Source organism: Pseudophryne corroboree, chromosome 2 (genome assembly GCF_028390025.1).
Source record: "Pseudophryne corroboree isolate aPseCor3 chromosome 2, aPseCor3.hap2, whole genome shotgun sequence".
NCBI lineage: Eukaryota > Metazoa > Chordata > Amphibia > Anura > Myobatrachidae > Pseudophryne > Pseudophryne corroboree.
This window is the reverse complement of record NC_086445.1, coordinates 692264343-692288211: the sequence shown is the minus strand read 5'-3', so window position 1 is coordinate 692288211 and position 23869 is coordinate 692264343. Positions and strand designations below refer to the sequence as shown.

General features: G+C 45.3%; 1 protein-coding gene across 2 annotated transcripts in view; it reads left to right on the top strand.

Moving 5' to 3' along the window:
* The window catches only part of CNTN2 (contactin 2), a 159801-nt gene that overhangs the window by 37482 nt on the left and 98450 nt on the right, over nucleotides 1–23869 (top strand). Inside the window, exons 2-3 of one of the 2 annotated variants that reach the window (XM_063955219.1) lie at nucleotides 21486–21547; nucleotides 22307–22448. In XM_063955219.1, coding sequence (XP_063811289.1) covers nucleotides 21493–21547; nucleotides 22307–22448 — 197 coding nt within the window. In that variant the 5' untranslated portion in view covers nucleotides 21486–21492. The remainder of the gene's footprint in view (nucleotides 1–21485; nucleotides 21548–22306; nucleotides 22449–23869) is intronic. The other variant, XM_063955218.1, reaches the window with a different exon arrangement.

The following is a 23869-nucleotide window of genomic DNA, read 5'->3' as shown; positions in this document are numbered from 1 at the left end:
ATAATGTTTCACAGTATTTCTCAGCATTTGTACAGGCAAAAGTGGGACCAAATAAGGCAATTTCCACAGTTCAGGAATCCAATTCATTCTAGAACTGCCGTAATCCACTGCATTTATCTTTAAGACCTTTCTGTCGGGGTCAACAAATCTATGCAATCCCACCAACATTGGTACTAGTGGGCGGTATGGGCCTACAGAACAAGGTACCATGTGTATTTTGTGATAGTGCAATTATAGTTCTAATTAATCTTGCATGGGGTGATTTTCCTTCCCATGCAGTGTTAATTGATTTTAATGAATGTCTGCATTGCACATTTATGGAGACTAATTGACTACGCTTTTCAGTTACAATTGGGTATCATGGAATAGACAATAGCTATCTCATAGGCAGGAAAGTGTTTCAGTGGCAAATTATGACATTTATGGCAACTGGTCAATATTGCTGTATGAATAAATGAGAAGTTTATGTTAGCAGTTCTTGGCAATGCTTTCATATTTCACAATGTCATTTGTATTGCTTTTAGAAGGAAAAAATGTGTCTATGTTCCACTTCTGGGCTGGGATGTAATATCCTTCGAATTTGCAAAAGCAGGTTTCTGGCGATTTTCCAGCAACTGCAAATTGCTATAGATGTAATTGAGTGCGAATCACTGCTAGGTTGCCAGAAACCCACCGTGTAAGTCTCCAACTTGGTTATTTCAAGCCTATTATACAGTATATATAGGCTGCAACTTTGAAAGAACGCCAGAAAAAAACATGGTGAACCACTAGCGGTGCCCCTGGCTGGTGAGATGGCTGCACTCACATGTATCTGGTCAGGCACCGTGTTCTAAAAAATAAAATAAACCAGTGGTTCTCAAACTCAGTCCTCAAGTAACCCCAACAGTTCATGTTTTCCAGGTCTCCTCATAGGATTGCAAGTGAAATAATTTGCTCCACCTGTGGGTCTTTTATAATGTGTCAGTGAGTAATGAATACACCTGTTCAACTGCTAGGTGACCTGGAAAACATAACTGTTGGGGGGTACTTGAAGACCGAGGTTGAGAACCACTGAAATAAACAATAATACAAAAAAAAGTGTTTGTGTGCCCCCTTGTCAAAAATAGATAAATAAATAAAAAATGTATATATATATATATATATATATATATATATATATATATATATATATATATATATATATATATAATGGGTATATCATTGATAGGGGTGGGATGGGCAGGGGGGGCATATGCTCCTGGGCCAGTCCAAGTTTCAGTTGCTTATTCTACATGGGTAGGGGCAGTTTAGGGATCAGGACGCCCCTAGGCACAACATTATTGGACACCCCACTCCCCCAATAAAAATAAAATAATATAATAATTTTGTGTTGTCTCCAGTAATAGAACAAAAAAATGTAATAAGGATGTGCCCTGTCACTAAAATACATACTTTATTTATGCATTATTTAAATTGGTTCTCAACCTCGGTCCTCAAGTACCCACAGCAGTTCATGTTTTCCAGGTCTCCTCATAGGATTGCAAGTTAAATAATTTGCTCCACCTGTGGGTCTTTTATAATGTGTCAGTGAGTAATGAATACACCTGTTCAACTGCTAGGTGACCGGGAAAACATGAACTGTTGGGGAGCACTGGAGGACCGAGGTTGAGAACCACTGATTTAAATTACAATAAGAGTACATTCCAATCTGGGCTACCAGTGCCACCAGACATGGAGCAATGCTACAGCATCTGTGCTGGCCATAACCTCCACCTGAGACACCCGTGCTGGCTCCACGGGCACAGAGGTTCAGCATAGCTGCAGATCCATTCAGTAGGGACAGGTATCAGCAGGTTGTTCATGTAGGGGGCAGCCAGTATTAGACTGCAGTCCCAACCTCGCACACCTGAGACCCCCCACCACATCTCCTCCGTGATGCTAAATACAAAAAGGCACTGGCTGCTTTTATGCAGGGGCAGGGCTGCTGTGGCAGCCCCACATACCTCCCAACATAACCCTCTCCAGGAGGGACAGAATGCTCTGCTTCTGGACTTTTCTCTTAATTTATGATTGTCTGCGCCTGTGCTGAACAGGTTAATGGATAAGAAAAGTGTTTCAGCACAGGTGATGGCAATCATAAATTAAGAGAGAAGTCCAGCAGCAGAGTATTCTCTCCCTCCTGGAGAGGGTCATGTTGGGATTTATGGCCCCAGCAGGTGGTACCCTGAGCACATGCCTCATGTGCCTAGTGGGATATCTGTCAGTGACTGGGACACACACTGTCTTTGTGTATTATCTTAAAGAGACTGTGGCTGCACACGCCCATTAATGGATGCTCAGCTGCCTCTATATGTGCGCATGTGTCCCTACCGCGTCTCTACCTACCCTACATTCACCCCCTCCCATATCTTCCATTTCTTCTTGTGTACAAGACATTATCCCGGCAAAACCAATATCCGACGATTTCCAGAGGATTTAATTCCACACCAACTACTCTAGGTAATTCTCTAGGTAATCCACTTTTGTTCTAACAAAAACAAATCCAACCTTTGAAGTTTTTTGACCTTCTTGTTACAAGGGGATGCCTTTTGTTTAATCCATTTAGGATCTAATACCTGACCTGGATCAATGTTGTTGATTAGATTACACAGTGTGCGGGCAAACAATGAACTAACCCACAGGGTCTTTTCTGGTGGAAAAAAAAATAGCAGTAGGCTAATCAGCATCGCAATATCTGGAGCACTTTACTTTGTACTGAAAGATGTACTTTTCCTGTCAAATATTATTAAACATATAATCAGTTTCAGCTTTTATTGTCATGTCAATTAGTAGAGAATTATGCAGTCAACAAAGCCTTACAGACCGATGACCTTTAGTTATGTATTACAGTGAAAATACTATGCAGCAGAATAAAGTAAAGCTATAACTGTTGATGAAAGCCTAAATAGATTTTTCCTCATGGCATATATTATTACATTATTTATTATAGATTTATAATTATATATTATTATTATTATTATTATTATTATTATTATTATTATTAAAAGTGAGGTTTAATTTAATGATCGGATGTCTTGCAAATGAACATTTTGACGTGTGACAGAAAAATTTAAGGTAAAATATATTTTTATTATATTTCTTTGTTCTTAATAGTGATGAGCGGGTTCGGTTCCTCGGAAACCGAACCCCCCGAACTTCACCCATTTTACACGGGTCCGAGGCATACTCGGATTCTCCCGTATGGCTCGGTTAACCCGAGCGCGCCCGAACGTCATCAACCCGCTGTCGGATTCTCGCGAGATTCGGATTCTATATAAGCAGCCGCGCGTCGCTGCCATTTTCACTCGTGCATTGGAAATGTTAGGGAGAGGACGTGGCTGGCGTCCTCTCCGTTTATTAATAATATTTGTGCTTATTGCTTAATTGTGGGGACTGGGGAGCAGCTGTATAATATAGGAGGAGTACAGTCCAGAGTTTTGCTGACAGTGACCACCAGTATACGTTGTCTGACTGAAAAACACTCCATATCTGTGCTCAGTGTGCTGCATATAATTATATCTGTGCTCACACTGCTTTATTGTGGGCACTGAGGACCACCAGTATATTATATAGGAGGAGTACAGTGCAGAGTTTTGCTGACCAATGACCACCAGCAGGGGCGGATTGGGAAATGAAAGTGGTACTGGAAAAATTTCTAGAAGTGGCCTCATGTGGGCGGCACCAAAACAACTGTGGGCGGAGCCAATACCAAAGTAGGCGGGATTACTTCAAAATGTAATATAGGCGTTGTTACACCAACAAAAGGCAGAGCATGTCATATTAGCTGGACCTAACTCATTAAAACTTTTAGATAGTATTGTGATGTAGCAGAAATATTTAAACAATTGAAACTGGTTTGACATTTAGGGGGTCATTCCGAGTTGTTCGCTCGCTAGCAGTTTTTAGCAGCCGTGCAAACGCATTGTCGCCGCCTACCGGGGAGTGTATTTTCGCTTTGCAGAAGTGCGAACGCTTGTGCAGCAGAGCACCTGCAAAATCTTTTTGTGCAAAACAAGACCAGCCCTGTAGTTACTGTTCGTGTGCATTGATTCTAACGACGGAGGGACGGCTTTTGACGTCACACACCCACCCAGCGTTCGCCCAGCCATGCCTGCGTTTTTCCAGGCACGCCTGCGTTTTTCCTAACACTCCCAGAAAACGGTCAGTTGCCACCCAGAAACGCCATCTTCCTGTCAATCTCCTTGCGAACGGCTGTATGACTGAAAGCTTCGCTAGAACCTGTGCAAAACCACAATGCTCTTTGTACCCGTATGTAATGCGTGCACATTGCGGTGCATACGCATGCGCAGATTAGCCTTTTTTTTCACTGATCGCTACGCAGCAAACAACAGCAGCTAGCGATCAACTCTCAATGACCCTCTTAATCCTCTGCACACTCACTAAATACATTTTAAAGCAATTACAGCTATACTCTATTACAGTGGTTCTCAAGCTCGGTCCTCAGGACCCCAAACAGCTCACATTATCCAGGTCACCCGACATGTGCACAGGTATATTCATTATTCACTAAGGCTTGGCAGGAAGGAGCCTGTACATTCACATTATACCACACGGTATGAGCAGAAATCACACATTATAGCACACAGAATAAGCCAAAATTCACAATATAGCACACGGTATGAGCCGAAATTTACATTATGCCACATGGTATGAGACAAAATTCAGGGAGAGTGACAGCAGGGACATAGGGACAGGGAGAGTGACAGATGAACAGGAGGAGTGACAGCAGGGACATGGAGAGTGACAGCAGGGACAGGGAAAGTGACAGCAGAGACATCGGGATTGGGAAAGTGACAGCAGGGACATAGGGACAGGGAGAGTGACAGAGAGAGGGACAGCAAGGGCATACAGTAGAGACTAGGGAGAGAGAAAGGCAGCAGGGTAAGATTACCTCTTTAGTAGCGGTGGTGCTGAGAATGCTGTGGTCTGCGGTGCGGTGGATGAGGAGGCTGTGGTCGGCGCAGGGTGGAGGAGGCTGTGGGCCTCGCAGATGGTGCGTTAGAGGAGACTGCAGGAGTTGACGAAGAAGGACTGAGGGCGGCGGCGGGGTGGCAGAGGAGGCTGAGGGCGGCGTCCTTTGGTGCGTCACTGTAGCTCCTATGACCGCGGCGCTACTATTTCAAATCTAAATCTGCCACGGACCGGCAGCCAATAAAGAGAAGGCATGCGGCCGCTCCTGATTGGCTTTCGGTCCGCAGCAGATTTTAAATAGTAGCGCTGCGGTCACAGGAGAGAGAGCGCAATGCGGCGGCGGGGTTCTTCAAACTCAGTGCTCAAATAAGTGCCGGTATACCGGCCCACTTCACGCACTGACCCTTGGCAATAGCCCCCTCAGACAGATCATCTCGCCCTAGCACAGAATAGCAACCCCACCCCCCACCCCTGCAGATCATCTCTCCCTAGCACAGAATATTCCCGGTTAGATCATCTCCCCCAGCACTAAATAACCTTCCTCCTCGTCCTATGGAATATCTCCTCCTTCCTCCTCTCTCTCTCTCCTCCTCTCTCCCCCGCCCGTACAAATGTCCCCTCCTCTCACCACAGGCTGGCAGGGCAGGATGCAGCTGACAGTGGCCCAGGGAGCGGAGAGCAGGCTGCTGTACGCACCGCCCTCTCTTCCTTAGAGGTGCGTGACGTCATTGGCGCTAGCAGCGCATGCACTTCTTCTCCTCCGGGTAGCGCGGGCCTCTTCTTAGGGGCCGCACTAGTAAAAAACCTGTGACGTTGATAGGCTGGGGGGGGCTGAGCCACAAATGGCAGGCGGCCCACGCACCGCCTGGCCCACCGGGGATCTCCCCGGTGGATGTAATGGCCAATCCGGCCCTGACCACCAGTATACGTTGTCTGCCTGAAAAACACTCCATATCTGTGCTCAGTGTGCTGCATATATCTGTGCTCACACTGCTTAATTGTGGGGACTGGGGAGCAGCTGTATTATATAGGAGGAGTACAGTGCAGAGTTTTGCTGACCAGTGACCACCAGTATACGTTGTCTGCCTGAAAAACACTCCATATCTGTGCTCAGTGTGCTGCATGTATCTGTGCTCACACTGCTTAATTGTGGGGACTGGGGAGCAGCTGTATTATATAGGAGGAGTACAGTGCAGAGTTTTGCTGACAGTGACCACCAGTATACGTTGTCTGCCTGAAAAACACTCCATATCTGTGCTCAGTGTGCTGCATATATCTGTGCTCACACTGCTTTATTGTGTGCATTGGGGACCACCATTATATTATATAGGAGGAGTACAGTGCAGAGTTTTGCTGACCAGTGACCACCAGTATATATAGCAGTACGGTACGGAAGGCCACTGCTCTACCTACCTCTGTGTTGTCAAGTATACTATCCATCCATACCTGTGGTGCATTTCAGTTGTGCGCAGTATATATAGTAGTAGGCCATTGCTATTGATATATCACTGGCATATAATTCCACACATTAAAAAATAGAGAACAAAAATGTGGAGGTTAAAATAGGGAAAGATCAAGATCCACTTCCACCTCGTGCTGAAGCTGCTGCCACTAGTCATGGCGGAGACGATGAAATGCCATCAACGTCGTCTGCCAAGGCCGATGCCCAATGTCATCGTAGAGAGCATGTAAAATCCAAAAAACAAAAGTTCAGTAAAATGACCCAAAAATCAAAATGAAAGCGTCTGATGAGAAGCGTAAACTTGCCAATATGCCATTTACGACACGGAGTGGCAAGGAACGGCTGAGGCCCTGGCCTATGTTCATGGCTAGTGGTTCAGATTCACATGAGGATGGAAGCACTCATCCTCTCGCTAGAAAAATGAAAAGACTTAAGCTGGCAAAAGCACAGCAAAGAACTGTGCGTTCTTCTAAATCACAAATCCCCAAGGAGAGTCCAATTGTGTCGGTTGCGATGCCTGACCTTCCCAACACTGGACGGGAAGAGCTTGCGCCTTCCACCATTTGCACGCCCCCTGCAAGTGCTGGAAGGAGCACCCGCAGTCCAGTTCCTGATAGTCAAATTGAAGATGTCACTGTTGAAGTACACCAGGATGAGGATATGGATGTTGCTGGGGAGGAAATTGACAAGGAGGATTCTGATGGTGAGGTGGTTTGTTTAAGTCAGGCACCCGGGGAGACACGTGTTGTCCATGGGACAAATATGGCCATTGACATGCCTGGTCAAAATACAAAAAAAATCACCTCTTCGGTGTGGAATTATTTCAGCACAAATGCAGACAACAGGTGTCAAGCAGTGTGTTGCCTTTGTCAAGCTGTAATAAGTAGGGGTAAGGACGTTAACCACCTAGGAACATCCTCCTCACCTGGTCCGCATTCATCAGAAGTCAGTGACAAGTTCAAAAACTTTGGATGACAGCGGAAGCAGTCCACTGACCACTAAATCCCTGCCTCTTGTAACAAAGCTCCTGCAAACCACACCACCAACTCCCTCAGTGTCAACTTCCACCTTACACAGGAAAGCCAATAGTCCTGCAGGCCATGTCACTGGCAAGTCTGACGAGTCCTCTCCTGCCTGGGATTCCTCCGATGCATCCTTGAGTGTAACGCCTACTGCTGCTGCTGGCGCTGCTGTTGTTGCTGCTGGGAGTCGATCATCATCCCAGAGGGGAAGTCGGAAGACCACTTGTACTACTTCCAGTAAGCAATTGACTGTCCAACAGTCCTTTGCGAGGAAGATGAAATATCACAGCAGTCATCCTGCTGCAAAGCGGATAACTCAGGTCTTGTCAGCCTGGGTGGTGAGAAACGTGGTTCCGGTATCCACCGTTAATTCAGAGGCAACTAGAGACTTGATTGAGGTACTGTGTCCCCGGTACCAAATACCATCTAGGTTCCATTTCTCTAGGCAGGCGATACCGAAAATGTACACAGACCTCAGAAAAAGACTCACCAGTGTCCTAAAAAATGCAGTTGTACCCAATGTCCACTTAACCATGGACATGTGGACAAGCGGAGCAGGGCAGACTCAGGACTATGACTGTGACAGCCCACTGGGTAGATGTATTGCCTTCCGCAGCAAGAACAGCAGCGGCGGCACCAGTAGCAGCATCTCGCAAACGCCAACTCGTTTCTAGGCATGCTACGCTTTGTATCACCGCTTTCCATAAGAGGCACACAGCTGACAACCTCTTACGGAAACTGAGGAACATCATCGCAGAATGGCTTACCCCAATTGAACTCTCCTGGGGATTTGTGACATCGGACAACGCCACCAATATTGTGCGTGCATTACATCTGGGCAAATTCCAGCACGTCCCATGTTTTGCACATACATTGAATTTGGTGGTGCAGAATTATTTAAAAAAACGACAGGGGCGTGCAAGAGATGCTGTCGGTGGCCCGAAGAATTGCGGGCCACTTTCGTCATTCAGCAACCGCATGCCGAAGACTGGAGCACCACCAAACACTCCTGAACCTGCCCTGCCATCATCTGAAGCAAGAGGTGGTAACGAGGTGGAATTCAACCCTCTATATGCTTCAGAGGATGGAGGAGCAGCAAAAGGCCATTCAAGCCTATACATCTTCCCACGATATAGGCAAAGGAGGGGAATGCACCTGACTCAAGCGCAGTGGAGAATGACTTCAACGTTGTGCAAGGTTCGGCAACCCTTTGAACTTGCCACACGTGAAGTCAGTTCAGACACTGCCAGTCAGGTCATTCCCCTCATCAGGCTTTTGCAGAAGAAGCTGGAGACATTGAAGGAGGAGCTAAAACAGAGCGATTCCGTAAGGCATGTGGGACTTGTGGATGGAGCCCTTAATTCGCTTAACCAGGATTCACGGGTGGTCAATCTGTTGAAATCAGAGAACTACATTTTGGCCACCGTGCTCGATCCTAGATTTAAAACCTACGTTGTATCTCTCTTTCCGGCAGACACAAGTCTGCAGAGGTTCAAAGACCTGCTGGTGAGAAAAATGTCAAGTCAAGCGGAACGTGACCCGTCAACAGCTCCTCCTTCACATTCTCCCACAACTGGGGGTGCGAGGAAAAGGCTAAGAATTCCGAGCCCACCCGCTGGCGGTGATGCAGGGCAGTCTGGAGCGAGTGCTGACATCTGGTCCGGACTGAAGGACCTGCCAACGATTACTGACATGTCGTCTACTGTCACTGCATATGATTCTCTCACCATTGAAAGAATGGTGGAGGATTATATGAGTGACCGCATCCAAGTAGGCACGTCAGACAGTCCGTACGTATACTGGCAGGAAAAAGAGGCAATTTGGAGGCCCTTGCACAAACTGGCTGTATTTTACCTAAGTTGCCCACCCTCCAGTGTGTACTCCGAAAGAGTGTTTAGTGCAGCCGCTCACCTTGTCAGCAATCGGCGTACGAGGTTACTTCCATAAAATGTGGAGAAGATGATGTTCATCAAAATGAATTATAATCAATTCCTCCATGGAGACATTCACCAGCAATTGCCTCCAGAAAGTACACAGGGACCTGAGATGGTGGATTCCAGTGGGGACGAATTAATAATCTGTGAGGAGGGGGATGTACACAGTGAAAGGGGTGAGGAATCTGAGGATGATGATGAGGTGGACATCTTGCCTCTGGGGAAGCCAGTTTGTGCAAGGAGAGATTGATTGCTTCTTTTTTGGTGGGGGCCCAAACCATCCAGTCATTTCAGTCACAGTCGTGTGGCAGACCCTGTCGCTGAAATGATGGGTTCGTTAAAGTGTGCATGTCCTGTTTATACAACATAAGGGTGGGTGGGAGGGCCCAAGGACAATTTCATCTTGCACCTCTTTTTTCTTTCATTTTTCTTTGCATCATGTGCTGTTTGGGGACAATTTGTTTGAAGTGCCATCCTGCCTGACACTGCAGTGCCACTCCTAGATGGGCCAGGTGTTTGTGTCGGCCACTTGTGTCGCTTAGCTTAGTCACACAGCGACCTTGGTGTGCCTCTTTTTTTCTTTGCATCATGTGCTGTTTGGGGACTATTTTTTTTGAAGTGCCATCCTGCCTGACACTGCAGTGCCACTCCTAGATGGGCCAGGTGTTTGTGTCGGCCACTTGTGTCGCTTAGCTTAGCCATCCAGCGACCTCGATGCAAATTTTAGGACTAAAAATAATATTGTGAGGTGTGAGGTGTTCAGAGTAGACTGAAAATTAGTGGAAATTATGGTTATTGAGGTTAATAATACTTTGGGATCTAAATGACCCCCAAATTCTATGATTTAAGCTGTTTTTGAGGGTTTTTTGTAAAAAAAACACCCGAATCCAAAACACACCCTAATCCGACAAAAAAATTTCAGGGAGGTTTTGCCAAAACGCGTCCGAATCCAAAACACGGCCGCTGAACCGAATCCAAACACAAAACCCGAAAAATTTCCGGTGCACATCACTAGTTAATGATACAAATATGCATGCAAATCATTTTGCTATTAAATACTTATACCCCCTTCTGAGCCGAGGCCTATGAAATCTGCGGAAGGATTACCTTTGTAGTGGGGAAGCGGAAGCACTATAAAGAAATTCTTTAAAGAAATGCTTCATTTATTTTCTCTAAAGCATTTATTAAAGATTCTTAAATATTTCTTATTAATATATATATATATTTTTTTTTATGCCTTTTTTTAATAGTAACGCTGACAGTCAAAAATAGTCCTTTCGGTTTCTCTGCGCATGCACAAGCCGGCTGACTGGCTCTCGTGTGCACGTATTTAAAGAGACTGGCCCAGGCAAGCGCAAGTTAACCCTAACTGCTCCTGGCCAATGGAGGAGCTAAGCTGCAGCTACCGCTATGATAGGTTAATGATAAATTGCTGTGGTAATGGATTTTTGGTAAGATCTCCATTGCTTTAACCAAAATCACATTTGTCAGGCTCCTTGGGCATTTTAATAATGCTAGTTTAGGATAAACACTATCTGGGGGTGCTGTTATCAAAACAGGGGCTTCGGTATATTGTCTACTGTCAGAATGCCGACATTCATTAGGTTGATATGAGAATGATGACATGGTTATTGTGTCGACATGCTCATAATGTTGCTATTCAGCATGTCGGCACTGATGTAATATCGACATTGTTTAAATGTTGACAATGTGTTTTTGCTGTAAATCTATATTTTAACCCTTAGAGTAACCCTAAACCTAATGTCAACATTTCCTGGTGTTGTCATTAATGATGTCAACATTTTAACCATGATGAATGTTGACCTTCTGGTGTCAACATTATGATTGTCAACATTGTCACTGTCAGCTTGGTGACCACATCACAGAACAGGGAGCTATGCTTAATAAATAGGCTCCCCAAATGGGTTATCACTGGGGATAATAGAAACATAGAAACATAGAATTTGTCGGCAGATAAGAACCACTTGGCCCATCTAGTCTGCCCCTTATTTTATTTTTTATTTTTTTTTATATTATTTTTTATCACTAACCTTATTTGATCCTTATTTCTTTGTAAGGATATCCTTATGTCTATCCCATGCATGTTTATAATGCTATTTATGTACAGGGCAAAGCAAACGAAAATCACTTTTGCCAGCAGAACACCCGATTATGGGGTCTATTTACTAAGCCTTGGATGGAGATAAAGTCGACAGAGATAAAGTACCAGTACCAGCCATTCGGCTCCTAACTTCCATGTCAAAGGCTGTGTTTCAAAAGTGATAGTTATCTCCATCCAAGGCTTAGTAAATAGACCCCTTTATCCTCTATACCAGTGGTTTTCAAACTTTTTTGAATCACAGCGCCCTAGAGTATTTCACGGCACCCCTAGGCCAAAAGTTTCTTATTGAGAAATTTAGAAAGATATATAAAATTAAGTAAATTATGTTTGTATGTCATCCTTAGGTTCAATTTTGTGGTGAGGGACAGGATTCACTTCTGGCTGTACACATACTGTATTTTATTATTGACAGCCACCAGCGCTGCTTTTGCCTATTACATTGACAATAAATAGTTTGAATTTGTCCTGGACCACAAACCTGAGGCACCCCTTCAAGTGTCCCGCCGCACCTAAACTGTGTGCCACTTCTCTAAACTGTATACAGGTTGAGTCTCCCTTATCCAAAATGCTTGGGACCAGAGGTATTTTGGATATGGGATTTTTCCGTATTTTGGAATAATTGCATACCATAATGAGATATCATGGTGATGGGACCTAAATCTAAGCACAGAATGCATTTATGTTACATATACACCTTATACACACAGCATGAAGGTCATTTTAGCCAATATTTTTTATAACTTTGTGCATTAAACAAAGTGTGTCTACATTCACACAATTCATTTATGTTTCATATACACTTTATACACACAGCCTGAAGGTCATTTAATACAATATTTTTAATAACTTTGTGTATTAAACAACGTTTGTGTACATTGAGCCATCAGAAAACAAAGGTTTCACTATCTCACTCTCACTCAAAAAATTCTGTATTTCGGAATATTCCGTATTTCGGAATATTTGGATATGGGATACTCAACCTGTATCACTATTTATGGATAGGCTGCTGCTGTGGGCCTGAGCATTTTGTTACACTCCAAAAATCTATACTGTGTATGTACAGATACATACATGCAGTACATACAGATCTGTGAATGCTACAAGATGGCCATTAAATATACAGGTGTTTTATATAGTATAGACTCTTTAAAGTAAACTTTTTCTTGGTAAGTGAAATAACTTCAGTTTATGGAAACATGGATAATTAATTTAAAGCAAACAAACCCAAAATAGTATTTTCCTCTTGGTGTAAAAGATAAATCATAGTCATGTGATTTTTTCTGGCTAACAGCTATTGTCAATATAACATCTTACAAAATATTATCCTGAAAGCATTACAGGTAATCTTCACAGTTTGCCTATCATTTTCCATCAATAGCTTGGGCTTATGAAGGTCGGTTCCAACAACACACATTCTGAAATTTATATTCAAGGTCAATGCAAAGAAACTGCATTTTATTCAGTACAGATTACTCATGGACTTCCCTTGAGATTGCATCCATCTGCAATCTAAACAATGATGTCTATTTACAGTCATGCTAGCAGATCGCCGAGTACTTAGCACACGCAGCTGGAGGCTTTGGACCTGCAGATCTGTACAGTACATAACAGTACATGATCCTGCCTAAAGAGGGCTGGGCTTGTAGTGACAGATACACACTGTCACCCAACAGCCCTACATCTCACCATAAGCTCCACTTCCAGTCACCTGGCATATATACGGTCACCCAACAGCCCCGCATCTCACCATAAGCTCCACTTCCAGTCACCTGGCATATATACTGTCACCCAACAGCCCCGCATCTCACCATAAGCTCCACTTCCAGTCACCTGGCATATATACGGTCACCCAACAGCCCCGCATCTCACCATAAGCTCCACTTCCAGTCACCTGGCATATATACTGTCACCCAACAGCCCTACATCTCACCATAAGCTCCACTTCCAGTCACCTGGCATATATACTGTCACCCAACAGCCCCGCATCTCACCATAAGCTCCACTTCCAGTCACCTGGCATATATACTGTCACCCAACAGCCCCGCATCTCACCATAAGCTCCACTTCCAGTCACCTGGCATGTATACTGTCACCCAACAGCCCTGCATCTCACCATAAGCTCCACTTCCAGTCACCTGGCATATATACTGTCACCCAACAGCCCTACATCTCACCATAAGCTCCACTTCCAGTCACCTGGCATATATACGGTCACCCAATAGCCCCGCATCTCACCATAAGCTCCACTTCCAGTCACCTGGCATATATACTGTCACCCAACAGCCCCGCATCTCACCATAAGCTCCACTTCCAGTCACCTGGCATATATACTGTCACCCAACAGCCCTGCATCTCACCATAAGCTCCACTTCCAGTCACCTGGCATATATACTGTCACCCAACAGCCCCGCATCTCACCATAAGCTCCACTTCCAGTCACCTGGCATATATACTGTCACCCAACAGCCCCGCATCTCACCATAAGCTCCACTTCCAGTCACCTGGCATATATACTGTCACCCAACAGCCCTGCATCTCACCATAAGCTCCACTTCCAGTCACCTGGCATATATACTGTCACCCAACAGCCCCGCATCTCACCATAAGCTCCACTTCCAGTCACCTGGCATATATACTGTCACCCAACAGCCCTGCATCTCACCATAAGCTCCACTTCCAGTCACCTGGCATATATACTGTCACCCAACAGCCCTACATCTCACCATAAGCTCCACTTCCAGTCACCTGGCATATATACTGTCACCCAACAGCCCTGCATCTCACCATAAGCTCCACTTCCAGTCACCTGGCATATATACTGTCACCCAACAGCCCTGCATCTCACCATAAGCTCCACTTCCAGTCACCTGGCATATATACTGTCACCCAACAGCCCTGCATCTCACCATAAGCTCCACTTCCAGTCACCTGGCATATATACTGTCACCCAACAGCCCTGCATCTCACCATAAGCTCCACTTCCAGTCACCTGGCATATATACTGTCACCCAACAGCCCCGCATCTCACCATAAGCTCCACTTCCAGTCACCTGGCATATATACTGTCACCCAACAGCCCCGCATCTCACCATAAGCTCCACTTCCAGTCACCTGGCATATATACTGTCACCCAACAGCCCCGCATCTCACCATAAGCTCCACTTCCAGTCACCTGGCATATATACTGTCACCCAACAGCCCTGCATCTCACCATAAGCTCCACTTCCAGTCACCTGGCATATATACTGTCACCCAACAGCCCTGCATCTCACCATAAGCTCCACTTCCAGTCACCTGGCATATATACTGTCACCCAACAGCCCCGCATCTCACCATAAGCTCCACTTCCAGTCACCTGGCATATATACTGTCACCCAACAGCCCCGCATCTCACCATAAGCTCCACTTCCAGTCACCTGGCATATATACTGTCACCCAACAGCCCCGCATCTCACCATAAGCTCCACTTCCAGTCACCTGGCATATATACTGTCACCCAACAGCCCTGCATCTCACCATAAGCTCCACTTCCAGTCACCTGGCATATATACTGTCACCCAACAGCCCTACATCTCACCATAAGCTCCACTTCCAGTCACCTGGCATATATACTGTCACCCAACAGCCCTGCATCTCACCATAAGCTCCACTTCCAGTCACCTGGCATATATACTGTCACCCAACAGCCCTGCATCTCACCATAAGCTCCACTTCCAGTCACCTGGCATATATACTGTCACCCAACAGCCCTGCATCTCACCATAAGCTCCACTTCCAGTCACCTGGCATATATACTGTCACCCAACAGCCCTGCATCTCACCATAAGCTCCACTTCCAGTCACCTGGCATATATACTGTCACCCAACAGCCCTGCATCTCACCATAAGCTCCACTTCCAGTCACCTGGCATATATACTGTCACCCAACAGCCCTGCATCTCACCATAAGCTCCACTTCCAGTCACCTGGCATATATACTGTCACCCAACAGCCCTGCATCTCACCATAAGCTCCACTTCCAGTCACCTGGCATATATACTGTCACCCAACAGCCCTGCATCTCACCATAAGCTCCACTTCCAGTCATCTGGCATATATACTGTCACCCAACAGCCCTGCATCTCACCATAAGCTCCACTTCCAGTCACCTGGCATATATACTGTCACCCAACAGCCCTGCATCTCACCATAAGCTCCACTTCCAGTCACCTGGCATATATACTGTCACCCAACAGCCCTGCATCTCACCATAAGCTCCACTTCCAGTCACCTGGCATATATACGGTCACCCAACAGCCCCGCATCTCACCATAAGCTCCACTTCCAGTCACCTGGCATATATACTGTCACCCAACAGCCCTGCATCTCACCATAAGCTCCACTTCCAGTCACCTGGCATATATACTGTCACCCAACAGCCCCGCATCTCACCATAAGCTCCACTTCCAGTCACCTGGCATATATACTGTCACCCAACAGCCCTGCATCTCACCATAAGCTCCACTTCCAGTCACCTGGCATATATACTGTCACCCAACAGCCCCGCATCTCACCATAAACTCCACTTCCAGTCACCTGGCATATATACTGTCACCCAACAGCCCCGCATCTCACCATAAGCTCCACTTCCAGTCACCTGGCATATATACTGTCACCCAACAGCCCCGCATCTCACCATAAGCTCCACTTCCAGTCACCTGGAAGGAATTTGTAGTACAGGTCAGATAAATTGTTGCTCATTTCTGTGTTTTAATCACAGCCCAAATGAGCCCCTAACTGGGGCTTATAATTCCACAACAACTTGAGGGCAAACCAAATGCAGATGCCATAGGGAGTGTTGTGTGTGCCCAGCAAGATGACATAGATAGATGTGTCTAAAGACCCAGTAATGTTCCCAACAACAGCTAACTGTGCATCTCTCCTACAGGTACAGTGGTGTCGTCATGTAATCTCTGTAATGCATAATAAAGCACAGCCAAGGCACTGGGTCTGAACTGGCATTTATTCCCTGCCCCCTTTTCCTATTAATCCACTTCATTTTCACCTATTTTATATGCCTTATGTATGTGGGAAAAATAAAAAGGTGGGAGAGAATAACCACAGACACCTATATATCTCACGGAGAACATGAAGAATGTATCAACAACATCAGTGCGCAAGATCTTGCTTCCTATTTCAAGCACAAGATTGATAAGATCCGAAATTAAATGGTATACTCTTCCACAGCCAGAGACCTGCTCAATTCCCTTCCTGAACCCTCTAACACCTTCTCTTCATATGATCCCACAAATGAAGATGAAGTATCTGCACTCTTCTCATCTGCCTACTCTATTACCTCTCGCCTTGACTCTGTACCCTCACAAATCAGTAAAGCTCTGTCTGCTGTGATCATCCCAACCTTAACTAAAATCTGTAATCTCTTTCTGTCTACTGCAGGGGTGGGGAACCTCCGGCTCGCGGGCCGTATAAGGCCCACAAAGCCGTTTGTTCCGGCCCACCTGCTGCTGTGTGTCAGCAAGACACGCTGCCGCTCAGTCAGCTGTCAGGGCAGGGAGGAGAGCGCAGCTATGTCCGGCGGCAGCGAGTAGGCTCTCAAACCAGCCGTCAGTTCGTGAGCCAATCAGAGCTTGCGTACCTGCAGCCAATCAGGAGCCTCCGCTGCTGGTCCGCGAGCTCTGATTAGATCACAAACCGGTGGCTGGTTTGAGGTCCTACACGCTGCCACCGCCGACCGACATAGCTGCACTGTCCTCCCTGCCTGGCCCTTGACAGCTGAGACACGCCGCCGCCGGACGGAGCACTAAGGGGCAGGAGAGGCACACGCTGCGCTCTCCTCCCCTCCCCTGACACAGCAGCAGCAGCAGCAGCAGCAGCAGTGAGCAGCACAGTGGGGTGGGGGGGCATGTGTGGGGCATTTGTGTATCTGGTACTGTGGGGGCATTTGTGTATCTGGCACTGTGGGGGCATTTGTGTATTTGGCACTGTGGGGGGCATTTGTGTATCTGGCACTGTGGCATCATATGTTTATTTGGCACTGCACTGGCATATGTGTATCACGTCCCATTTTAATTGACCACACCCATTTTTTGGTGCATGAACTCAGTACCACTAAGGGGCATAACTACTGGGGGGCAGGATAATTTTTAAGTTGATAATTTTTGTACGGCCCCCGAAGGATTTTATAAATATCCAAATGGCCCTTGGTAGAAAAAAAGGTTCCCCACCACTGGTCTACTGGTATCTTTCCTTCTCTGTACAATCATGCAGTGATTACTCCCATTCTGAAAAAAAACTAAATTCTGACCCTAATGCTGTCTCAAACTTCCGTCCCATCTCTCAGCTCCCATGCCCCTCCAAGCTACTTGAGAGACTTGCCTACACTCACCTCACACACTTTCTTAACTCACACAGCTTACTGGACCCACTTCAGTCAGGATTTCATGCCCAACACTCCACAGAGACAGCACCGACTAAGGTAGTGAATGATTTGGTCACTGCTAAATCTAAAGGCCATTACTCACTACTTATTCTCCTTGATCTCTCTGCTGCTTTTGACACTGCTGACCACTCTCCTCTCATACAAACACTACAATTCCTAGGTCTTCAGGACACAGTCCTTTCTTGGTTCTCATCCTACTTATCTAATCACTCCTTCAGTGTTTGTTTCTCTGATTCCACCTCCTCTTCGCTACTTCTCTCAGTTGGAGTACCGCAAGGCTCAGTCTTAGGTCCTCTGCGTTTCTCAAGCTATACCACATCTCTTGGCAAACTAATCAACTCTTTTGGATTTCAGTACCATCTGTATGCATATGATACTCAAATCTACGTATCCTCCCCAGATTTGTCACCATCTGTATTGGCCCATGTCACTGAATGCCTTCCTGCCATTTCATCTTGGATGACATCTCGCCACCTCAAACCTAATATTTCCATAACAGAATTAATTATATTTCCACTGGACAATAGAAGTTACCAACCTGATATCTCCATCACTGTTGATAACTCGGCAATCATCCCTACCCCACAAGCTCGCTGCCTAGGTGTCATTCTTGACTCTGAACTGTCCTTTGTTCCCCACATTCAATCTGTCTCAAGATCATGTTACATACATCTAAGAAACATATCCAAAATACCACCATATCTTACACAAGACACAGCAAAAACTTGAATTCCTGCTCTCATTATTTCCCGCATTGATTACTGTAATAGTCTCCTGACTGGCCTTCCCAAACATAGGCACACACCACTACAATCCATTTTTAATGCAGCTGCGAGGCTAATCTTCCTCGCTAGATGTTCATCATCTGCAGATCCGCTCTGTCAGTCCCTCCATTGGTTACCGGTATTCTACCGTATTAAATATAAAATACTTGTACTTACATACAAGGCTATTAACCAAACTGCACCAACATACATCTCTTCACTCGTCTCAAAATATCTCTCTACCCGACCTCTCCACTCTGCACAAGATCTGCGTCTCTCATCCACACGTATTACTTGTTTACACTCAAAATTACAGGACTTTATCCGGGCTTCACCCACTCTGGAGTGCCCTCCCATGCACAATAACTCACCTCTAGTCTCCAAACCTTTAACCGTTCCCTGAAAACTCACCTCTTCAGACAAGCCTATCAAATTCCAGTCCCACCCACATAACCTTCATTGCTTCCCTATCTAATTGCATCCTTTCTGTACAGTACACATAACCTCACATGTGGTACTGGGACACACAGCACAGCACACTATTGGTTGTGAATTATATGAATCTCCAGTGGGTTTTTGATTCCATAATTTCCACACTTTTATCCCTCCTGATTGGCCAGGCATTATTGGCTATGAACTCATAGTGGATGATCCACTTTTTACCAATGTTAATATCCCAGAGCAAATGAATCCATTGATTGTTTGAGGCTAATTATTCGAATAAGATGTACCCCTGATGAAGTCTCTGTGAGAAACGAAACGCGTTGAGTTTTCAAATTTGTTGTGATCTGACCTCCAACTTACAATCCTTGAAGGAGGAGTTCGCAAAATAAATATTTGTGCATCCGCTCTTACGTGGACCACCACTGGATGTTAGTGGTGGTTGAAATGTTTTATGGACAGTTATAATATCAATACAGATTTAGATGATCTTTTAGAAATTGTAATAAATTTTGCGTATTGGAATATATTGTTTGTTTTCCTATACAAGATTTTATTTGACATTAGGTCATTCTGTCACAAAAATAGGGGTGTTATAACAACCCCAAGGCGTCAATTACACTAATAATAATATATATATATACTTATACACACACATTTATTATAGAACACTGCAAGAAAATGTATTTGGACCCTTATTAAATAACATTCCAATACGTTGACATACCTGCGCACACGCAGCAGCCACAGTATGAGTGCACAACCAATTATTATGCGAGCGCATCCCAGAAGGATGTGATCTCATCATGATTTACAACTGGCGGGAGTCCGTGGGCAGCGACACAGCGTTGTGGGGGAGTGGACCAGGAAACGCAGCCGTTTTCGGGGCCGAACGATGATGTTACCTGCTTTTCCTGAGATCATATAAATGGCGGCGCTCAACCCCTATTTTTTTTTTCAATGCGATCGCATCACTGGGTGGCACCACACATGCTGGGCTGTCTTGCCCTTTGCCGGGCAACCCCCAGAAAGAGGTTTTAGTGGTTGCAGATTTTACTAAAATCATACCTCTTAACATCGGGAGAAGGTAAGGGGGCACTCTTTGGCGTGGCGAGGCAGCGTCCGGCTGAAAAAGTGGATGTGACCTATAGAAAAGGGGCGTGGTGTCACAGTGCAGCGATCGTGAGCCACTCCCCCAATTCCCGTCACTGTGGGGGCATGGCCAGCGCTCTATGAGCTGCTGACATGCCTCCAGTCCCTCTGTCTACCGTGAATAGTTGATGTGTGCATGTGCACAGCATCTATTCACCGCTGCTCAGAGCAGTGACTGACAGGAGTCTCCCAACTGCCCCCCACCGCTGGACACTGCGTCCTGCGTGTGGGACAATGTGACAGTCCCAAAAAACGGGACTGTCCCACGAAAATCGGGACAGATGGGAGGTATTCTAAAATGGCAAAATTTGCGACCAACTCTGTATAACCCCCTATGAAATGTAATATACGACAGTGTGACTGAATAACAAAAAGCTCTCAAGTTAAGTTCATGAATGTTGTACAGGTATTAGTAGGGGAAGGAAACGGGCAGTCAGGTGATGCCTTCAAAGAGGAAGGGAGCGATAAGTGAAAGTAATTATACCAGATAATTGACAATTGCTGCTAACATTGCTGTAGCGCTTAGTGCGACGCACACCTAGCACTACCCTAGTTACGTCCCTGTTACCTACAGTCTTGGTGAGTACAGAACTCTCACAATTTTCTGTAGTTAAGAGTTGTGGCTTTCTGGGAAGGAGTGTCGTCTCTCCTGGAACAGCCATGGTTTGGGCGAATGTGTCCTGATTTTTTTTAATCAGGGATTTTTGTCAGGGATGAAAAGAAACAGCTTTTACATTTTATGCAGGGCCTAAATTATCAATAAAACTGGACCTAAGCTGTATTGATTAGTACCACTTGTCATACATTTTTAGGTAAAAGTGGCATATACAGTAACACAACCATATGTGCTGGTTGGCATCGGGTGTACAAGACGGTCGGGATCCTGGCAGTCCGCATACCGACGCCGGGATCCTGGCTGCCAGAATGCCAGCGAGGGGGCGAGCGCAATGAAGCCCCATGCGGGCTTGCTGCTCTCACCACGTAGCAGGCTCGGTGTCTCGCTGCGCTCCCCACAGGTTCTCGGGATTTCCAGTGGTCGGGATTCCGGCATCAGTATAGTGACCGGAGAGATCCCGACCGCCGGTAACAAGATTACATCCCATATGTGTATTTACACATAGATGGTCGTATTTTCCTCTTGCACATCTTGCTTCTCTCTTTCCTCTATCCACTTACCAATATATTTTCTCCCTGTGCAGAAACACCATGCTGCCTCCGTCTTCTGCCTTTCTCATGTCCTCTGTCCTCCTCTCTTATGCAGGTACGTTGAGGGAAATACAGCTATGTTTCCACCATACACTATTTCTGGCTTATATTTTGCTCTGTCCTTTTTCTTATTTGATTACATAGTTCCTCATATGCCACATTATGTTTATGTTATACATAGTTTTCTGTTCTCAGACACTAAAGCTTCTTTTATTTATGGAGAAATGATAACCCCATGCTCTGTCATTTTGGCCTTAGCAGTGGTTCCCAAATGCGGTCCTCAAAGCACCACAGCAGGCCAGATGTTAGGGATATCCCTGCTTGTGCAATCTGTATACAAAAACTGACTGAGAATTAAGTAACCTGTGTCTAAGCATGGATTGCCTTAAAACCTAGACTGTAGTGGTGCCTTGAGGACTGCGTTTGGGAACTACTGGGCCATAGAAAGAGGGTTATGCCACTTTTTCCAATTTACCAAGAAGTCAACCGGGAAGATACCACAGACATCTATGGCTATGGCAGGCAATAGGGACCCAGTGAAGCCTGAGAGGCTATGCTGTATTCCCTACAGGTAAATTACATATGCATGTGTATGGACAATAGCACACATGTCCATATTGCCATTATCTTTCTCTTGAGGAGTGGGGTTTTGGTCTGGGCTCCAGAAGGAACCCCAACATGTTAAATTGTGGCATAACTACAATATCTAGCGCTGTGATAAGTGTCAATAAAGGTAGGTAGAGATCTGCAATGATACCTCTGAGTTCTTCTTTACAAGATTGTTTTTTAACATGTAACCTATTTTTCCTATTAGCCTTGAACCCTGCGAAAGAACTGATTGGAGGATATGGTCCAGTTTTTGAGGAGCAGCCCCAGAACACATTGTTTCCTGAAGGTTCAGAGGAGCAACTCACCCTATCCTGCCGTGCACGGGCCATCCCATCTGCTACCTACAGGTCAGTCTAGTCATAGAGGGGGAGATGTACAAATACAATACAGACATCAACACCTATTGTTTTATCAGAGATACTGTACATCAGCACATCCAGAACATAGCTAAATGCTATCTATACAAAACACAAAAATAAAGCTATGAGGACACTGAGCCTATCAATGAGAACACTGTAGAATGAAAGTTCCTCATCTATAATCATGTCTTAAGCTTTGAGTCAAACATGTTCAGTAATGACTACTGTAAATGCAGCATTGATCCTGCTTCATATATTGTAAAGGGAACAATGTCTTCTATATCTGTACATAACAACCTTCCTGAGGTCACTAATCAGGTGAGTTTCACCTTGATTTTTTTTCTGCATACTGTATGTATTTATTATACCACAGGTTCTCAAACGTGGTCCTCAAGGCACCCCAACGATCCAGGTTTTTGATATATCCATGGCTCAGCACAGATGGTTAAATCAAATTGACTGAGATGCTAACTAAGTCACCTGTGGCCAAGCATGGGTGTCTTGAGGACCGTGATTGGCAAACTCTGTATTATATATACTTTGCTTCTACTCATAGTACCAAACTAATTTATTTATGAAGGTGATTTATTATATTTTAGATTTTGTTTAGTACTCTCCACTGCTTTATCTCTATGACAAAAGTGGCAGTACTCACCTAAATTTACAATTTAATACAAGATTTGTCGTAGCTTCCACCCTCTGGATAATTCCTATGCCCTTCTGCTGAGACCAGTGGACAGCTCCTTTCATGATGATGCATTTTAGTGAGGGGCAGCCCTGACGGGTTTGGTATGTGTGACCGGCGGTCTCCTGACCGCCAGTCACATAATCGCATCCTGCCCTGACAGCTAGCCTCTGCAGCCTCCTCTAGTGGTATGTCATTTATTATGTGAGGAATAATGAGAAAAACATGCCCGTTTCTGGAACAATGTTTTGTAACCTGAATAATGTGAATTGGGATGAAATTAATAATTTGAGCCATTTATATCTAAATAATACCCTTATATGAGAACCTTTTATATGGCTTTTGCCTTTGGAATGAGCATTACTTGGAGTTATGACAGTCACATAGCAATTCACCAGAAACGAGTACGGGCATCCCGTTACCCAGCACAGGTGCCTATGTTTTTTTAGGCAGTGCTGTAGGAATTATCTTTATTTCCTTTCTCTATTTACAAGTGCAGAATTGGTGTCACAGGCAGAACAGTGAATTATTGAGCCCCTTAGCACAATTTGGGCAGGGTGCACTGATGATCATAAGCAAAGTGGGTACTTCAGGGGATGGGAGGACAATGGAGGTCTAGGGCAGAACAACATGGCCCTGCGGGCACCTTTCACATCCTGATCCCCATCATTGCCATACCCCCTGCACCTTGTGAAGTGTCCCACTGAAACTCACATTTAAAACA